The 19307-nt window shown below is 45.1% G+C and overlaps 1 protein-coding gene across 5 annotated transcripts in view; it reads right to left on the bottom strand.

The window, feature by feature from the left end:
* Nucleotides 1-19307, bottom strand: part of GDPD5 (glycerophosphodiester phosphodiesterase domain containing 5) — a 189088-nt gene that overhangs the window by 41977 nt on the left and 127804 nt on the right. For all 5 annotated transcript variants that reach the window (XM_065065554.1, XM_021285101.2, XM_065065505.1 and 2 more), the window contains exons 3-5: nucleotides 7800-7903; nucleotides 1180-1273; nucleotides 462-521 (exon numbers count right to left, since the gene is read on the bottom strand). In XM_065065554.1, the coding sequence (XP_064921626.1) occupies nucleotides 462-521; nucleotides 1180-1273; nucleotides 7800-7903 (258 nt within the window). The remainder of the gene's footprint in view (nucleotides 1-461; nucleotides 522-1179; nucleotides 1274-7799; nucleotides 7904-19307) is intronic.

Raw genomic sequence — 19307 nt, 5'->3', positions numbered from 1 at the left:
GGAGGACAGGCTGAGAGAGCTGGGGTGTTCAGCTGGAGAAGAGAAGCTCCAGAAAGACCTTAGTGAGGCCTTTCCAGACTCAAAAGGGGCCGAGAAGAAAGACGGGGAGAGACTTTCAAGCAGGGTCTGTTGTGATAGGACAAGGGGTGGTGGTTTTAAACTAAAAGAGGAGAGAATTCAGGCCAGACATGAGGAAGAAATATTTTACAATGAGGGTGGTGAGAGCCTGTCCCAGGTTGTCCAGAGAGGTGGTGGATGAACCATCCCTGGAGACATCCCAGGCCAGGCTGGACAGGGCTCTGAGCAACCTGAGCTGGTGGAGGTGTCCCTGCTCATGGCAGGAGTGGCACTGGATGAGCTTTGAATGTCCCTCCCAGCCCAAACTATGATACACCACCCACTCCCTATACTCCTGTTCTATTGATATCCTTCTCCTTTCCAAGCTGAGAAGAGCCATTTACCTTGTGAAGCCAGTGCAGGTTCATCTGCTGTCCCACAGCTATGTGACATAGTGCTAGTATCTGGGAGGAAGAAATCAAGAGTCAGACATTGACACATCACAACCTTTAAGTGTTTGAACATGCAGGAACACATCACCATCTAAAAAGGCACCCCAGCACACCAGGGCAGAAAGCAGGGCTGGAGTAAGGATGGTCTAGAATACATCACCTAGCTCAGTTGTACAAGTAGATCCTCTCCAAAGCCAAGGATGTGGAGGGAAAGACTTTGACCTCCAAGAGGCAGGGGTCTGAGAGCCTGGTCCACAAGTACACAGCTCCCAGAACCTCAGGAAGCACTGACTATGTGGGGCCAGGTACTGATTATACCTGAACAGTCAACATCTTGAAGGTCCCACCATGCTGGGGTAAGGAGAAACAACTTGCACCTGTGGCTGGCAGATACACCAAAGTGGAAACTGAGCCAAACTAAGGGGAACAAGAGTTGTATTTGTCCCCAGGCCAACTGTACCACCAGTATTAAGGTCTCTGTCTTTGGTCATCTGAAGTCAAAGACCATCCAGTTTTCACTCTCTGTTTATTTTAGGCAACCTAAGGCTAAGAGAGAGGAAGAGAAAAATCACTTCTGAAAGGAAAATTGTCCAAGTCATAGGTGGACTGAGAAGTTCACATCCTTTTCAAAGCAAATGCACAAATGTTCAGGCAATTTTATTCTACTCACCAATAACACTGTAATGTATGTAAAGCCAGCAGCAGTTGTTACAAGTATTGGAATGGACCAGTCACTCCAATATCCCATTCGGTTGTATAAAAACCTGAAAGATAAGTGTGAAGGACAGATTAAGAAGAGATTCAACACCATAGTAACTTCACTAGGATTAGACAAAACTTGAGAAAATGGGCCTTTTCATTCACACTGTACAGATGAGAGATAGACAGGAAAAAGTACAAGTCGGTCTGAAACAAAACTCAATGTTTGTGCTTTGATCCTGCCTGGGAAATTAACTCTGCAAGAAGAAATTGGACAATTATGTCAAACACAGCAACAACATTACATTGGAAAAAAAAAAAAATCATACATATCCAGGACCTGAGGTTTTCCAAAAAATATTCCCCACAAACAAGATTAAAATATCCTTATGTATGGTGATGTTTGCTTAAATGACGGATCCAACGCTGTCCCATGTGCTCATAGACTAATAAATACAATATAGAAAAAGTATCAAGGACAGGCGAGGAAAATTGATGCTGTTATGCTGTATACTCAAGGCAAAAACTCTTTGCAGAGGGGCACGTTGATGGAGGAAATTGGGTCTCTTGTACCTATTAGAGATGGTGTCTCTTATTCCAGTGGGTTGTAGAGAAGGTCCAATCCTGTAAGAGTAGAAACTCTCAGGCTGAGTCTTTGACCTGCTTGCATGAAGCATTTATGCCTATTGTAATCAAAAAAAGCAAAAAAACCTAGGTCAAAGACTCAACCTCCTCCCCACCACTCAAATCCAGCACCATTCATCAGCCACAAAGTCTGGTCTGGCAGCTGCCCCAACCATTCTGTCCAGGAGTAAAGCTCCCACGTAGGATCTGGAAAGCAAATCCTAGGGCTTGCCAAACATGACGCATGTCCAGGTTTTGCTTAGGGATCCAAAGAGCCATAACAAAAGGGATCTAGAGGGATTCAGACATGTAGTTAGTAAAAAAGAGGGAAGAGAGAGAAGAGGGCTCCTCTGAAGTCTTTGCTTATGCACCACCAAGAGCTTCCATAGTTCAGCTTCAGTACATTTCAGTTTTTGCTCTGATGTCCCTTCAAAGTGGCCTGATGGTGTCAGCTCTTCACTTGATGTGCAAATGACTGTTTTAAAATGCTGTTTCCATGGTAGTTATGAACCAGATGAGCCTTCTCCAGAACTAAGGAAGAAAAAATTTCCTACAGAGACCTGCATTTATATTATAGTCCTGCTCCAGAGGGAACACAGCCAGGTTCACAAATTACAGCATCTCCCACGTCCTTCATTAACCAACATTGAGCTTTCTGTTGCAGTACAGAGCTTGCACACTGGAGATCTGTAGTGTAACGCAATTAAGCGTAGACACCACAAAGAAATGCCCAAAGCAATAAATTTTAAAAATATTTACTTAAATTTAAGAGGCACAAAACCCTTTCAGTGACAAAAACCTCATTGCATATTCAGCCTCACAGGAAAATACTAAAAGCCTGCAGCAATACAAACCAGGCTTCAATTTTGCCCTGTCTTTCTAAAGCCCATTTCAATCCCAGAAGTCCCTTAAGTCTTTACAAGTTGAAAAGCCAAATCACCACATTTATGTAGGTGAACCCTATCGCTGTCACAATATAATTAGATTCGTTTGGTTTTACATAGATATGTGTATGCACCGCTGGAGCCTGAAGCGCAGGCAGGGTTTGCAATGTTCTTCTGCAGAATCATAGAATAGAATCATAGAATCATTTTGGTTGGAAGAGGCCCTCAAGATCAAGTCCAACCGTTAAACCCAACCCTGGCACTGCCCCATGTCCCTGAGAACCTCATCTCTGTGTCTGTCCAACCCTCCAGGGATGGTGACTCCAGCACTGCCCTGGGCAGCATGTTCCAATGCCCCGCAGCCCTTTGGGGAAGAAATTGTTCCCCACATCCAACCTCAACCTCCCCTGGCGCAATTTGAGGCCATTTCCTCTGGTCCTGGTGCTTGTTGCTTGGGAGCAGAGCCCGACCCCCCCTGGCTCCAAGCTCCTTTCAGGCAGTTCAGAGATCAGAAGGTCTCCCCTCAGCTCCTGTTCTCCAGCTGAACCCCCCAGGTCCCTCAGCTGCTCCATCACACTTGTGCTCCAGCCCCTTCCCCAGCTCCATTCCCTTCTCTCAACTCGCTCCAGCACATCAAGGCCTTTCTTGGTGTGAGGGGCCCAAAACTGCCCCCAGGATTGGAGGTTTGGCCTCCCCAGGTCCCAGCACAGGGACAGTCACTGCCCTGGGCCTGCTGGCCACACCAGTGTTGACCAGTAGTTTTCTGTTGCCTCTTAAGTCACCTTTGGCAACTGCTCAGCAGCACTTAGCAAAGCTCTGCACATCTGGGTTAAGAAATTAAGAACAACCTACTGAATTCAGGTTCCAAATACCATTTTAGCCAAAGGATCATGGAAGAGAGGGTCTGCAGCACACAGCAGTTTCAGCTAGAAAAATAAGACTTTACATCAACATGTTAATAACCATGCCAAGAGGGACCTGGGTTTATGGAGGACACGAGGTTGAATGAGCCAACAAGTACCTCCACTGTGAATAAGTCTAACTTCTGTGTGGCATTAAGAGAAGCATCACAAGCAGACCAAGGGAAGATGCTCTCCCTTCTGCTCAGCACTGGTGAGGTGGCACCGGCAGCACAGTGCCCTGGTTTGGACCTCCCTGATAAAGGAGGATATGGAGTGGGTCCAGTAGAAAACTACCCAACGAGATGGTGGGGCAACCTCAAGAACACAGATTACAGAATCACTAGGCTGGATGGGGGTGGAAGGGACCTCTGGAGATCATCCAATCCAACCCACCTCCTAAAGCAGGTTCACCAGAACAGATCACACAGGAATGTGTCCAGGCAGGTTCAAATGTCTCCAGAGAAGGAGACTCCACAACCTCTCTGGGCAGCCTGTTACAGAGCTCTGGCACCCTCAAAGAAGTTTCTCCTCATGTTTAGATTACTAGGAAAGCTTTAGGAAGCTGGGCTTGTTTAGTCTCACAGGGAAGAGGCTATGAGATGATGTAATTGCTGCCTACGCTGTCTGGCAGACTGTTATGAAGATGAGGAAATAAAACTCTTCAAGACTGATAGACACTGTCACATGGGGAAATAGCCTTTAGAAGCTTGAGTTGGAAAAATCTTCTCTTTACAGTGCTGGAACAAGTCTCAGAGAAGGGACAAGTCTTCATCCTTAGGGTTTCAAGACTTTGGTCCACCTAAGTCTTCTGCTGGCAATAGTCCTCCTTGGTAAGGCTGGTTTGACAGATGCCTCCAGTCTTTCATCACCTGTGTGGCTGGACAGGTGGAAGAAGTTCATTGTAGTTCCCTGCACATGATGTGAGGAAAGAGAGCTCATGAGGATGAGCTTTGGATAGCAGGAACAAGCTCAGCAGCTCATCATACCAATGTGACAGCAATCCTTTGTCCTGGTTCCTCCAGAGAGCTCCTACCAGTAGCTCAGTGTGCCAGGTCCCATGCAGAGATGGTGTGAGCCCCAAAGAGCCCTTTCTCTATTCTGAAAGGGATCATGGATTGCAAATAAATCAGTAGAGGGGCAGGGAAGCCAACAAGGAACAAGTATCAATGAAATATTCTCCACAAATCAGCAAATTTGCTGATGACACCAAGTTGGGAGGGAGTGTGGACCTGCCGGAAGGCAGGAGGGCTCTGCAGAGGGGTCTGGATAGACTGGAAAAGTGGGTTGATTCCAATGGGATGGAGCTCAACAAGGCCAAGTGTCGTGTCCTGCACTTTGGCCACAACAACCCCCTGCAGCGCTCCAGGTTGGGCACAGAGTGGCTGGAGAGCAGCCAGGCAGAAAGGGACCTGGGGGGACTAATAGACAGGAAGCTCAACATGAGCCAACAGTGTGCCCAGGTGGCCAAGAAGGCCAATGGTGTCCTGTCCTGTATCCAAACTAGCGTGGTCAGCAGGACAAGGGCAGTGATCCTTCCCTGTACTCCGCATTGGTGAGGCCACACATGGAGTATTGTGTTCAGTTCTGGGCCCCTCAGCTCAGGAAAGAGATTGAAGTGCTGGAGCGGGTCCAGAGAAGAGCAACACGACTGGGGAAGGGACTTGAACACAAGCCCTATGGGGAGAGGCTGAGGGAGCTGGGCTTGTTTAGTCTGGAGAAGAGAAGGCTTAGAGGTGAGCTCAGCATTCTCTAGAACTACCTGAAGGGAAGTTCTAGCCAGGTGGGGATTGGGCTCTTCTCCCAGGCAGTCAGCAATAGGACAAGGGGCCATGGGCTTCAACTCTGCCAGGGGAAATTGAGGCTGGAAATTAGAAAGCAATTCTTTGCAGAGAGAGTGGTCAGGCATTGGAATGGCTGCCCAGGGAGGTGCTGGACTCACCGGCCCTGGAGGTTTTTAAACTGAGATTGGACATGGCACCTAGTGCCATGATCTAGTCAATGGACTGGAGTTGGACCAAGGCTTGGGCTGGATGATCTCTGAGGTCTTTTCCAACCCTGTCGATCCTGTGATTCTGTGAAATATGGCCCAGAAGTGATAGCCACCGAGGAACAACAAAGATGGTGTTTCTAAGAGCCAGAACCCCAACGTCACTCCATCAGCAGCAAGCTCACAGCCTTGTTAGGACCAAAATGATGCTTTCACCTCCTTTACATCCCATCTGGCTGAAAATGTTGTTCTAATGGAGCCCACGGATCTCCATTATGAGGGAAAAGGTCCAGGCTCTGCCTGAATGGACCTCATGGAAAATTTTTCCTCTCTGACAGGAACCAAGTGCGGCTGTAATTCCACAGCGTTTCAGGCTGTTTTTTCAGAAACTCTGCTGTTCTCCTCAACCTCTGGTGCCAGCGCATGGAACAGGGGTCTAATTGGGGTTACGGCACACACAAAGCCCCGACCCATTTTCCGAGCTGAACAGCAGCACTTGAACAGATGCAGCCCTGCTCTTTTGCATCCAGAGAGCCTCTTCCACAACTGTTGTGTACAAAAAGAGAGCTTGTTTTTCCAGAGCTGTCAATCTAAAAGTGCTTGTAGCACCCTGTGTGCACTGGGTTGCACAGCAGGGAAAGGGGCTTTGCCCTACAGGTGACATTTGCAGGCATTTTAAAGCCCAGATATCTTTTGCATCCAGAGCAGACATGCACATCTCCTCCCACTCCCACATGAATATTTATGAAGCCAAAATTTTGCAGTGCCATGGCTGCAATGCCCATTCACAGAGCTTTGCTTCATCCCTGCATCATGTTTTTTAGCCCTTTCTCAACTTTGAGCTATGACAGATTTGACTTTGCACTGAGCTGGGGAAAACACTGTGGGAAACACCCTAAAAAATGAAACCCATGCATTTTTATGCTAATATTATAAATAATCAAGAGCAATGGTGATGGTTTCAGTTCTCAGAATGTGGGTCTAAGCAAAAGAAAGAAAAAACAACCAAACCCTACACAAACAACAACAACCAACACACACCACACTCCTGGGAGGTAACAGTTCACATCGTTAAGTTAGTAAACTCTCCCTCCCACAACTTCAGCATCTAAAGCAGGCAATTCTTTTAAGGGGTCAACTACTCACTGTGTTTTAAAACACAGTTTACATATTATCTTTGACAAGAAGATGATGTCAAAGGAGTTCGCTTAGAAGAGAACCCAAGGTACTGTCAGAATGTTTTAAGATGCTGCTGAGATAGTAAAAAAGATAATAATTTCCAACACAGGGGGAGCTGGCAACACCCCAAACTCCCCAGCAAATCCCACTGGAAAGCTTGTTTGCAGCACCTTCCAACTTTGCAAGATTTTCCACACCCGTGTCTGCTTCAGGCTGAATTGTTGTCATTGGTATTATGTGGAAAGTTGCGGCCAGATTGCTCAGCTGCTTCCGAAAACAGCCAATCTTGGAAACAAACAAACGACAAAGGAAAAAAAAATACTAAAATCTACATTATTTCAGTTCTGCCTTTGTTTTCAAATGCTGTTTACTGGGAGCATGCTTACTCCAAGCTCTGTTACAGTCACACAATGGAGATGAGAGGACATATTATACAGAATCCTTTTGGTTGGAAAATACATTTAAGATCATCGAGTCCAACTGTTAACCCACCCCTGGCACTGCCTCATGTCCCTGAGAACCTCATCTCCATCTGTCTAACCCTCCAGGGATGGTGACTCCAGCACTGCCCTGGGCAGCCTGTTCCAATGCCCCACAGCCCTTTGGGCAAGAAATTGTTCCCCACATCCAACCTCAACCTCCCCTGGCGCAATTTGAGGCCGTTTCCTCTGGTCCTGGTGCTTGTTCCTGGGGAGCAGAGCCCGAACCCCCCTGGCTCCAAGCTCCTTTCAGGCAGTTCAGAGATCAGAAGATCTCCCCTCAGCTCCTGTTCTTCAGCTGAACCCCCCAGGTCCCTCAGCCGCTCCCATCACACTTGTGCTCCATCTCTCATCACAAACAGGGAGAAGCTCTCCTTCAGTCTCATTCCCCACCTCATTAATGAAAGTAAAGCAAAAGCAAGTCCATCTGAAGGATCCAAATACACCCAACCCAATGTCAAACATCTCTTAGAGGTGTACAACGGCAGCCAAATTTTTAAGGGTTTGCCCCTCCGCAACAGGGGAACTCTACTCACCAGTTGATTTCATTGTAGTCATTGTGAACTTCCCACCAGAAGTAAAACCAGATGAGGGTCAGGAAGAAGGACGAGGTGAGGATGAGGAACCAGAGGCGCTCCCACTGTGGATGGAAAGAGAAGTCAGCGTTCATACCGTCTCATTTCAGAACCAATGTCCCATCCTGTGCCACAGCTCATCTAGAAACTGTTGAGGTTGAATGGAGTAATTAGACATTTACAAGGGATTATTTAAAACCTTTCTTCTCTGGGGAAGGTGGGAGATACAACCCTGGTCCCCAGTCCTAGGCAGAGGGTCATTTATATAGATAGATTCATCTCATGTAGGGCTGGTATAGCATTTCTCCAGCTCTCAGGGCATATGGAATGAGGGAGCATTTCAGGACCCAGAACTGGGGTGTTTTTATTTGGTAGGAGTTTGTTTGTGTTTTTCTGGTGTTGTTTTGTTGCTGTTGGCTTATTTTTCTTAGTTTGGATTTTTTTGAGGCAATTCCTTAACTAACTTTTCCATTCACATGTAAGAGATGCAACTTGGCATCTTACTTCTCCCATGGGTTCAGCCTAAATGACCAAGTAGTTATCGCAAAGATTACACAGTAGGTTGGGGCATTACTACTACACAGACATCCAAACCCTTAACTCCTTCCCCCAGGGCACCTAAGTCCTGCAGAGCCAAACCACCCATCCGCAACATTTATTCCCACCACCACCACCACATATGCAAGTGTTTTGCAAATAAAATGGCAGGAGGAGAGACCACACCAGCGTTGCATGAAAGCGATTTGCATCAACATTCAGTTTTGATGAATGTTTCAAATAAGACTACATAAGCAATCCCCCCTTCAAAAAAAAAACAATAAATCCTTAAAAACATCTGTTCAGTGCCCCCCTCCAATCACATGAGTAGAATCCTAAACCACAAGGACACCCATGGAGAGAACAGTGTTGCAATAAAACTGCCCCCAACAGGCACCATTTCCATGTGTTCCACATTGGTTTTACTCTACAGGCATTAAGAAGTCCACACATGTTTCCATTTCATCCAGTCTGATCAAAACAAAACGCCGAAATAAATGCCTTATGGAAAATATTCAAATGAATCCTCTCTTCCCAGAATGAGCAAGAAGGAATAAAAATTGCAAAAGTGTTTGAGCAACTCTACTACTGTAATTTCCTTCTAGACCCTCGGTACACCATTTATCTCTTTTGAAAATGCTCTTTTCTCTAGTGAACTGTCTCATAGCTCTTCAGTTATGCAAAACAATGTAACCAATATAAACTCTGTTTTTGTGCTATAAGAAATACAACTATTATTTGCCTCCACTTCTCATCTTAAAGGCTGAAGCTAATTATTTAACTGTGTATTGATTAATTTTTTATCATGGATCACCCTGGATACCAATCTCGTAATACAGCTCTTCCCTGTACACTCCATCTTATTAAAAGTGCCAAAAGAAAAAGAAAACAATAAAAAGGCTTGAAGCTATTTAATATTTGCCACACCAAAAAAGATGTTTCCTGCTAGAAATTCCCAAATCTTGGCTGAGGTTATGGTTAAAATATTTTTTAATCTTGGTTTAAGTTTGTTAACCAAATTCTATCAAATCTCAGTGGTAGCAAGTGCCCAGTTCACACAAGGGGCTTTGTGTTCCAGATAAATAGGGCAAAAGGGGCCAAAAGGAGGGACAAAGGACTTCTATAGTGCAGCTCCTGTGTATATTCAAAGCCACACGGCCATGAACTCAGGGACTATAATGTCTCCATCTCATGCACCGATCTGCTCCTATGCACACAAGGGAGCTCCTGGAGGGAAAGCACTGAGGCTAAAATGGGGTTTTCTTTCCCCCTGAATACCCCAACTTTGATAGCAGGATGCCAGCCACAGCATCTACATCAGCTCCATAGCCAACACCAGCCTTCTCCAGGGCCCAAATGAAGCAGCAAGGATGCAACATCGCTCCATGACGAACCTCCTCCAACATCATCTCTCCATGATGAACCTCCTCCAACATCATCTCTCCACAATGAACCTCCTCCACACCAACCACCACCACTTAGTCAAGCCAACTCCTTCCAACCAAAAAATTTCAGATTAAAATCCACCCATGGAACATCTGGGTTATATAAATGCCCAAACCAAAATCCAATCACACCTTTACACCATCCCATCAAAATTCCCTGAGGAAATGACTGTTAATGCTTTCAGCAGATTATGATGATCTCCTGTATACCTTCCTGTCTGCAGATGTCCAAGCTTTCAAACCTTACTTTCCCTAATGTTTGATGCTTTTTGCTTTCCATTTGGGTCTAAAACTTCCTTGCTGCTATCAGCAATGATGCTGAAGCAGTTAACTGGTCAGCCAGAAATCCACCCGTGTCCTGGGCTGCATCCCCAGCAGCATGAGCAGCAGGTGGAGGGAAAGGATTCTGCCCCTCTGCTCTGCTCTGGTGAGACCCCCCTGCAGTGCTGGTCCAGCTCTGGGCCCTCAGCACAGGACACACATGGACCTGCTGGAGAGGGGCTAGAGGAGCCACAAAAATGATGCAAGGCTGGAGCAGCTCTGCTGGGAGGACAGGCTGAGAGAGCTGGGGTGTTCAGCTGGAGAAGAGAAGGCTTCAGGAAGACCTTACAGCAGCCTTCAGTAACTAAAAGGGTCTAAAATAAAGTCTGAGGGACTTTTTACAAGGGTATGAAGTGCTAGGACAAGGGGTGATGGCTTTAGACTGAAAGAGGGGAGGTTCAGACTAGATATAAGAAAGAAATTCTTCCCCCTGAGGGTGGTATAAAATACTGGCCCAGGTTGGCCAGAGAGGTGGTGGATGAACCATCCCTGGAGACATCCCAGGCCAGGCTGGACGGGGCTCTGAGCAACCTGAGCTGGTGAAGATGTCCCTGCTCATGGCCGGGGTGGCACTGGGGGAGCTGGGAAGGTCCCTTCCAACCCGAACTATCCTATGATTCTATGGTTTTTGCAAGGCGAGTGAGGTTTAAAGCATCTCAAGTGCTGGGGACCAACATTGCTACAGAGAAAATAAAATTCTCCAGCTTTTCAAAGGTCATTATGGGACAAGCTTGGCCAGTATTCATGCACTGGATGACAGTAAATTGATAAACAAGCCAAGGAAAACATTTCAGAACATGTTTGGACTTTTTTTTTTATTTCAGATTTTTTTGCCCCTCATTTACATGCAAGTCTCAGAGCTTCTGTCAGCCTCTCCAAAACCTATTTTTGGTCTGTCCTTGACAGTGCACTTGCCAGATATATTTGCCTGGCTGTTTTTTTGGAAAGCCAGTCACATCCTTCAAGAGTCAACATAGCTCAGTGAGTTCAAGCACGGCTCTGAGTGGGCTTTCAGAAGAACAAGGAATGTCTTCCCAGAACCACTAATGCTATTCAGCACTAGCTGAACCAGAATCTGAACCCACATCGATCTGATCTATATGCATAATATATTTGATTTAGTCTGGGTCCTGTACAACCTCCAGCAGCGAGATTGAGAGGCTCCTGCTTTGCAGGCTCCCACATGCTTTAAAACAAGGTGAAACCTGCAACGTGCAACAGCTCTGCCAAAAATAAAGACTTACATCATATGGACCACTCAATCACAGCTGCAAGTAGGTGTAGGAAACAGTGCCACTTCACCTCCAGAAACTCAGGCAGAAGCACTAGAAAGTCTAAAGGTGCTTGAAAAAACCTCCACGTTTTCAGCTCCATGAGATTTTAGAATGTCAGCACTGACATTTTTGGCAGTTGGTCTAGAAAACCTTCCCTTTGCCACCCTTCACTTCCAGTTTCATCATCTTCCCAAGGGAATATGATGGACACACTCACTAGTCACCAATTTCTCACACTGAGTTTAACCATGTGCAGCTCACACAGCACCCACCATTGTCCTGCAACTGAACTAAACCAAGCACATCTGTGTTAGCACCTTCACATTCCTATCAAGATGCATTTTGGAAGCAGTTCATCCTTTTGTCACACAGAATCACAGAATGGACTGGGTTGGAAAAGACCTCAGAGATCATCAAGTCCAACCCTTGGTCCAACTCCAGTCCATTGACTAGATCATGGCACTAAGTGCCATGGCCAATCTCAGTTTAAAAACCTCCAGGGCCGGTGAGTCCAGCACCTCCCTGGGCAGCCATTCCAATGCCTGACCACTCTCTCTGCAAAGAATTGCTTTCTAATCTCCAGCCTAAATTTCCCCTGGCAGAGTTGAAGCCCATGGCCCCTTGTCCTATTGCTGACTGCCTGGGAGAAGAGCCCAATCCCCACCTGGCTAGAACTGCCCTTCAGGTAGTTCTAGAGAGCGATGAGCTCACCCCTAAGCCTTCTCTTCTCCTGCTTGCTTGTGTTCTGGTTCACATCACTAAAGTGCTTTTTGGCTGAAGCTAAACTGGAAGATGTGCTCCAGAAATGAACCTAACGCACCTCAGCATCCAATGGGCACTTAGTCATAGAATCATTTGGGTTGGAAAGGACCTTCCAAGATAATCCAGTGCCACCCCTGCCATGAGCAGGGACATCTTCACCAGCTCAGGTTGCTCACAGCCCCATCCAGCCTGGCCTGGGGTGTCTCCAGGGATGGGGCAAAAGTCCATAGGACCAGATTAGAGCCAGACCTAAGTGACCACACCACCACCTCTAAAATTCTTCTTCCATAGATGTCAAGATCTCAGCATCAACTGCCTCCTTCCACGAACCTTTTCTCTTGGGACACCCTACTTGTTAATGCAGATGTAGCCACAATGTCTTGCAGAATGGTACAAAGCAGCATTCATTTCATGATATCAACATTTAATTATAAAGGAAAGCAATAAATGAAGTGACACCTTTTTCCTCCAGCTAAACGACCGGAGAGGACACGTACCATGCACTTGTTTTACCTAAAAAGCCAACTGGTACATTGACAAAGTCTTTGCAGAGCATACCCACTCACAGCCCAAGGAAGAATGGAGACAGTATCAATTAAAATAAGAAAATTGTCTTTAAGGTGAGAATATTTAAATGGGTCAGCACAGGTTGAAGATCTTGCACTGAAGAAGCACTTTCCAAACCAGGCATTCTACATGTACCACTGTGCTTGTGATCTCAGCCCTACTGTGGAGCCACTTCTAACAATAGGAATAGGATCTCTTACTCTAAGAGTATCTACAGACGTAATCAGAAGAGCCCCAAAAGGAAACAAGTGAAGACTGAGATGTTATCAACTCACAGGTTGTCGGTGAATTTTTATTTTTTCTTTTTAATCATATAATCCTTAAAACACCCCATAGCAAAAAAAAAAAAAAAAAATTAAAAAAATAAAATAAAAATTAATATCATATCATAAAATATAACATAAAAAGGAAAAAAAGGAAGAAGAAAGGGGCAAAAAAGGGGGCAAAAAAGGGGGCAAAAAAGGGGGCAAAAAAGGGGGCAAAAAAGGGGGCAAAAAAGGGGGCAAAAAAGGGGGCAAAAAAGGGGGCAAAAAAGGGGCAAAAAAGGGGCAAAAAAGGAAAAAGAAAAAGAGATAAAAAAAAAGAAAAAAAAAGAAAAAAAAAAGAAAAAAAGAAAAAAGAAAAAAAGAAAAAAAAAGGAAAAAAAAAAAAGAGGAAAAAAGGAAAAAAACCAAAACACTCAAAAAAAAACCACACAAAAAAACAACTCCCCCCCAAAAAACAACCCCCCAAAAAAAAAAAAAAAACCACAAAATACCCCACCTCCCAAAAAACCCCAAACATAAATAAACAAAACAACAAAAAAAAAAACCACCCCAACCCCCAAAATAAAACCAAAAACCCACACCCCCAACCCCCCCACAAAAAAATAAAACAAAACAAACAAACAAACAAACAAACACACACCAAAAACACCCCACAAAACAAAACAAACCATCGACATTTCATCCACATTCTCCACCACTTCTGCACATCCCCAGTCCCCACACTGTACCAGGTGGGATCACAACGGGCTCCAAAGTAAGGGATGACAGAGAAAAAAGGCCACAGAAAGACCTGGTTTGTGATTCAACATGAAGTCGGCTCATGCATTTGACCTGCTCTCGTGCTTCCAGTTTCAATTTAACTTGTTAAAAAAAGCCCTGAACTCCATATCACAGAAGAGATTTGCCAATCTGGGGATTAGTTCTGATCACCTGAAGTCTGCACCAGCCTCCTCTGCTGCAATTCCCCGAAACAGATGAAGGTCACAGCATTATTTACCACCTGGCACCGGTGGTGGAGGAAAGCAGAGAGGCTTGGGAAGATTATTTCCTGTGAGATCTGTAGGAGATATTACAAAGTTCATCTCCACACTCCCACCTACCCCTCCTACAGGGATTATTCTGATTTAGTCAAACTTACTATATTAGAAATGAGATTTCTCACCCATTTCTACATTCTAGCCGATCGCACATATGCTGCAAGACATGTCCTCGTGTGATACCCTCAAAACCACAGAAATTAAGCAACCAACAGATCCATTCTTTTTAAAAAGCTTTTCTAACCAGAGAAGGTATCCTGGCTATCACTACAAAATGACGCTCTGTCAAAACTTGACATGCACAGAGCTAATGAGCATTTGTCTGCCACAACTGTTCACTGCTGGATTATGGGATGAACACAACTCAATGTGGTGCCGTTCTAGGGAAGCCAGAGTCATGGCCATTTGACAATTTACTTGAGGAACCCTTCTCAAGCCTTTAGATCAAATTGCCCACTATATTCCCTCCCCAAAAAAGCAGATCAGCAGAGCATCAAAATCTAAATAGAGTATGATTTGGACTCGGAATCATAGAATGTCCTGAGTTGGAAGGGACCCACAAGGATCATCCCGTCCAACTCCTGTCCCTGCATAGGACAACCCCAAAATTCACACCGTGTGTTTGAGGTGTTGACCAATTGCTTCTTGAATATCGTAAAAGAGAAGGAAGCTTTAAGATCTTAAAATCAGCTGCCCAGGGTAAGACTCCATTGATCAGAAGTGGCTAGCACTGCATTTACACATGTCCCTGTTCCTGAGGCTTAAACACTTGTATAATTAAGCTGGGTCTATCAGAAAGCGTGTCCCAAGCCCTGTCTGGGGCAAACAGGCCAAACAGCAGTTTATAGCATGTAAGACCACATTAACTTCCTTATTAACAACCACATAAATTCCCAAAAGTGACTGAAATGCTGTGCAATGAGCTAAGCCGCCCCCCTCACTCTTTCTTTGCACTCAGCTGGAGGAGGTGTCTGCATTTTCAGAAGGAGCAGCACACTGTTGGCTCAAGGTCTGATCCATTAAAGCCAAGAAAAGCCAAAGATAGAGCCAGTGGATTTGCTGGCATCCTATGGATGAAGCAGAGGGTAAACTTCTTTCTTCCCTGAAGTTGCTGGAGTCACCTCAGTTGACACTAGTCCTGAAACACCCTCCCTCCAGCTCATCCCAACTGAGCAGCAGGACTTGCAGCCTTGAGATGTGACCTATATCTCCTAACCTTGAGAAAAAATTGCAGGAGCCCCTCTAAAGCAAACCCACCACCTTCAGTGTCCTCTTTGGCATCCAGAAGTGATGTAGAGTTTCAAAATTAACTGGAAAGAGAGAATCACAGGATGGTTTGGATTGGAAGGGACCTTCAAAGCTCATCCAGTGCCCCCCCTGCTATGAGCAGGGACATCTTCACCAGCTCAGGTTGCTCACAGCCCCATCCAGCCTGGCCTGGGATGTCTCCAGGGATGGTTCATCCACCACCCCTCTGGCCAACCTGGGACAGGCTCTCACCACCCTCAGGGACAACAATTTCTTCCTCATGTCTGGCCTGAATCTCCCTCCTTTAGTTTAAAACCATCACCCCTTGTCCTATTGCAACAGGCCCTGCTCGAAAGTCTGTCCCCATCTTTCTTATCAGCCCTTTTTAAATATGGAAAGGTCACAATAAGGTCTCCAGAAGAGAGAATTCTGCTTTGAACTGAGAACGGGTAGGAGGAAATGCCAGTGCTGGATGGATTAAGGGCTCCATTCCTACGTGGGGTACCTCATAGCAAACAATGGTCCAGCAATCAGCCAACGTGGGTGAAGTTGGGTCCCTTCCAACTTGTGCATCCCTCAAAGATTTCCGGTGAAGGAAGTCAAATGCCACCGCAAGCTTGCCCCAGTTTACACCAGTACAGCTAATCATGGCAGCTCCCAGATGGAAACACACCTGTTTTGCTTTGGTTTACAGTCCCCCTTTTGATCCTCATCCAACTGTAAGGATTGCACCAATGCTCACGTCAAACCTTCCCTGGCAGTACGTTCTCAGAGCTCTCCCAAAGCACCTGAAATCCCAAAGATTTCACTGAAGGGCCTTAAATATAAAAGGGAATGAAGTTGTTGTTCCTTGGAATTGAGGAGAAGCACAAAGATTTCTTTTCCTGATTAAAAAATATTTTCTTTAAAAGGCTTAAAGCCAGAAAACATTAACAACTTTACCCTAAGCCACCATTGAGCCCAATTAGAGGAAACAAACTTGTACAAGTTTAAATCACACAAGTGCAGCAAGTGGGGTACCATCTTTTTTTCCACAATACCTGGTTAAAACCCTTCACAGAGTGTGAGGCAGCTTATAAAAAAAAAAAGGGAAGAATAAACCTGCATTCACAATTCAAGTGAGTTGGCCCTACAGGTGCCTTCATCTTTGGACAAAATTCAATAAACTGAAGACAGTTCTTGAAAAGAGGGGCTCAAAGAGCAAAATGAGTAAGAAAAAAAGGAGAGAAAAATCACACCAACTATTGATTCCCTCAGACTTAAAGCTCCCTTAGCCTGGAGCACCTCGAGTCAAGAAATATCATTAAGATTTACAAAGAGAAGCCAAGAACCCTGAACCGCAGAGCAAGGAAGAACCAAACAAAGCACAGACCATTATGTAAAGACCCAACTTCATTTAAAGAGCAAAAACAGGAAAGACAGGTTGTGTTTGCTATCAACCCTGGAGGCTGAAGGCAAAAGGATCAGACAAGCCCACTAAAAATCAATAGAAAAACTCCAACTCACTTCCCTGCACTCTGGCTTTGAGCCAAATATCGTTTTATTGCTAGATTCATTATTTCAGGAAAGTGGATAAACTGAGTTTCCTTTCAATTCTGCGCTCCTCTCTGCTGTTAATTTTTATTTCATGCTGCATGAGGAAATAACTCATCATTAAATGCTATTGGCAGAGCAGACTCCTTGTCATTGCTGCTTTGACCGGAACTGAGGTTTATTCTGCCAAAATTATTCCCCTTCCACCTTTTAAATACAGATTTTTTTTCAACTTTCCTCTTAGAAGTAGGTGGCTTTCCAAATCCAAAAGAGGGTTCTTTGTGGTCCCATGTTTGGAAAAAACAGGCCCATAAAAACATCTGACTCACTTCTCCACATTAATACTGAGTTACAATAAACATCATGCAGAGTAATCCAACCTGATCAAGTTAGTTAAAACTATTTTTCCATTTCACCTGCTGATAGGATCTCTGTTCTGGTCAGAGGTTTCTGTGATCAGAGACATTAAGCCTGTTTCTAATAGATATAACCAGCCACTGAAAAAATGTGGAAGGAAGTCGCCCTACGCTGAAAAAATAGCAAATGTATTTATTTACAGCTATCCTGGACAAGAATTATTATCTATGCATATGTGAGGTTATCGTGGTCTCCATGAGGTTTATTCTGAACCTGTTGGAGAGGGGCCAGAGGAGCCACAGAAATGATGCGAGGCTGGAACAGCTCTGCTGGGAGGACAGGCTAAGAGAGTTGGGGTGTTCAGCTGGAGAACAGAAGCTCTGGGGGGACCTTAGTGCGGCCTTTCCGAACTGAAAAGGGGCCTGTAAGAAAGACGTGGAGAGACTTTTGAGCAGGGCCTGTTGCAATAGGACAAGGGGTGATGGTTTTTAACTAAAGGAGGGAGATTCAGGCTGGACATGAGGAAAAAATTGTTGGCCCCTGAGGGTGGTGAGAGCCTGTCCCAGGTTGGCCAGAGAGGTGGTGGATGAACCATCCCTGTAGACATCCCAGGCCAGGCTGGACAGGGCTTTGAGCAACCTGAGCTGGTGAAGATGTCCCTGCTCATGGCAGGGGTGGCACTGGGGGAGCTTGAAGGTCCCTTCAACCCAAACTATCCTATGATTCTATGAAAGTGTTCAATTAAATCATCTCAATTTGTTCTGGAGGAAGCTGACCCTCTCTGTTGGCTACATAAAGAGCTTCTGAAACCATCTTCTCAGTTTCAACACCTACAACTAGATAGTGTGAATATCTCTCCACCATCCAACTCATGGGTCTCTTTCCACCAACATTAATAGAAACATGTTCCACCTCCAGAGGGGATTTTCACAATAATTTTGCATATGAAGGGTGTTAAACAATCTCAACTCCCATTCTGCTCCCTCCAGCACCTCTGCAAATGCCACCATTCAAGCCAAGGCTGCAGCATGCCATGCAAGGTGGTAGATGCTCCTGCTGGAAAGTCTTTCCTCATATAGCTTGCACTCCCCAGCTAGAAATAAAGAAGCGACAACAGGAACAGACTGGTTTCTGGAATTACCAGTCATCCGACATGAAGAGGGCTCTTGTTCAAGTCAAAATGCCTCTGGGAATTCACGGCTTTCAGCCTTCGTGGCGGATCATACCCATTCTCTGCCTCCTGAACACAGTAAACCTCCTGTTCATTCATTAAAATTAATTAAATAAGTAAATAAAACTAGAGCAGGAAGAAGCTTGACAATGTCTTCCCCCTTGGTTTTTTTTTTTTTTTTGTCTGAAAAATTCCACTTGTAAATAAAAAGGAGCCTTTTATAGGAAATATAATATTTTAAAACAATTTCTTGCTGAAGGGCATCTCAGCTTGAGGCTGGAGTTTCTGGTCAGAGGAAACCAGATGCAGACTGAGCCCTCCCAAAAACCTGCAGGTCATGAAAAAGAGGATGGAAAGCAACAATACATGGATCTAAGCGCACATACACAAAAGACAAGTAATAAAAATAATAACAATAATCACACATGGGCATCTTTCTCCAGTTCCACCCATGCAGCCATGCTACTGGAACAACTGCAGCTGCAAACTGGGCAATATGGAAAATTTAAAGGAGAAAACCCAGAAGTCTGGTGGGGTGATGTGACACGCTGACAACAGGGGGAAGTGAGAGGGACAGACATCAACCTGTTGTCATAACCCTAACAACCAATCTCATTTGCTTTTTATCTGCGCACAACTCAATCTTGGGTCAATACTCAGTGGGCTTTAGTCTCCTCCCCACCACGGGTCACATTCATAATTGGAGAAAAACATCCTACATCGGTTCTGCCCTACCAGCACTAGGATCTCTAGACAACAGCTATTTCAGACTGCTTGGTTGAATTAATATACCTTGGTCAGAACCACTTAAGATTCTAAGGATATCATCCAGGAGCAAACCAGGGTCGCTCAGTTTTCTTAGAAGTACGTCAAACCCACTAGAGCAAGCAGTAACTTCAAACAAGTTGTGTTAGTACCTCTGTAGCTCCACACAGATCAGATGTCCAGAGA

This window comes from Columba livia, chromosome 1, assembly GCF_036013475.1.
Source record: "Columba livia isolate bColLiv1 breed racing homer chromosome 1, bColLiv1.pat.W.v2, whole genome shotgun sequence".
Taxonomy (NCBI): domain Eukaryota; kingdom Metazoa; phylum Chordata; class Aves; order Columbiformes; family Columbidae; genus Columba; species Columba livia.
Note: the sequence above shows the minus strand (reverse complement) of the source record. Positions and strands in the feature narration are given on the sequence as shown.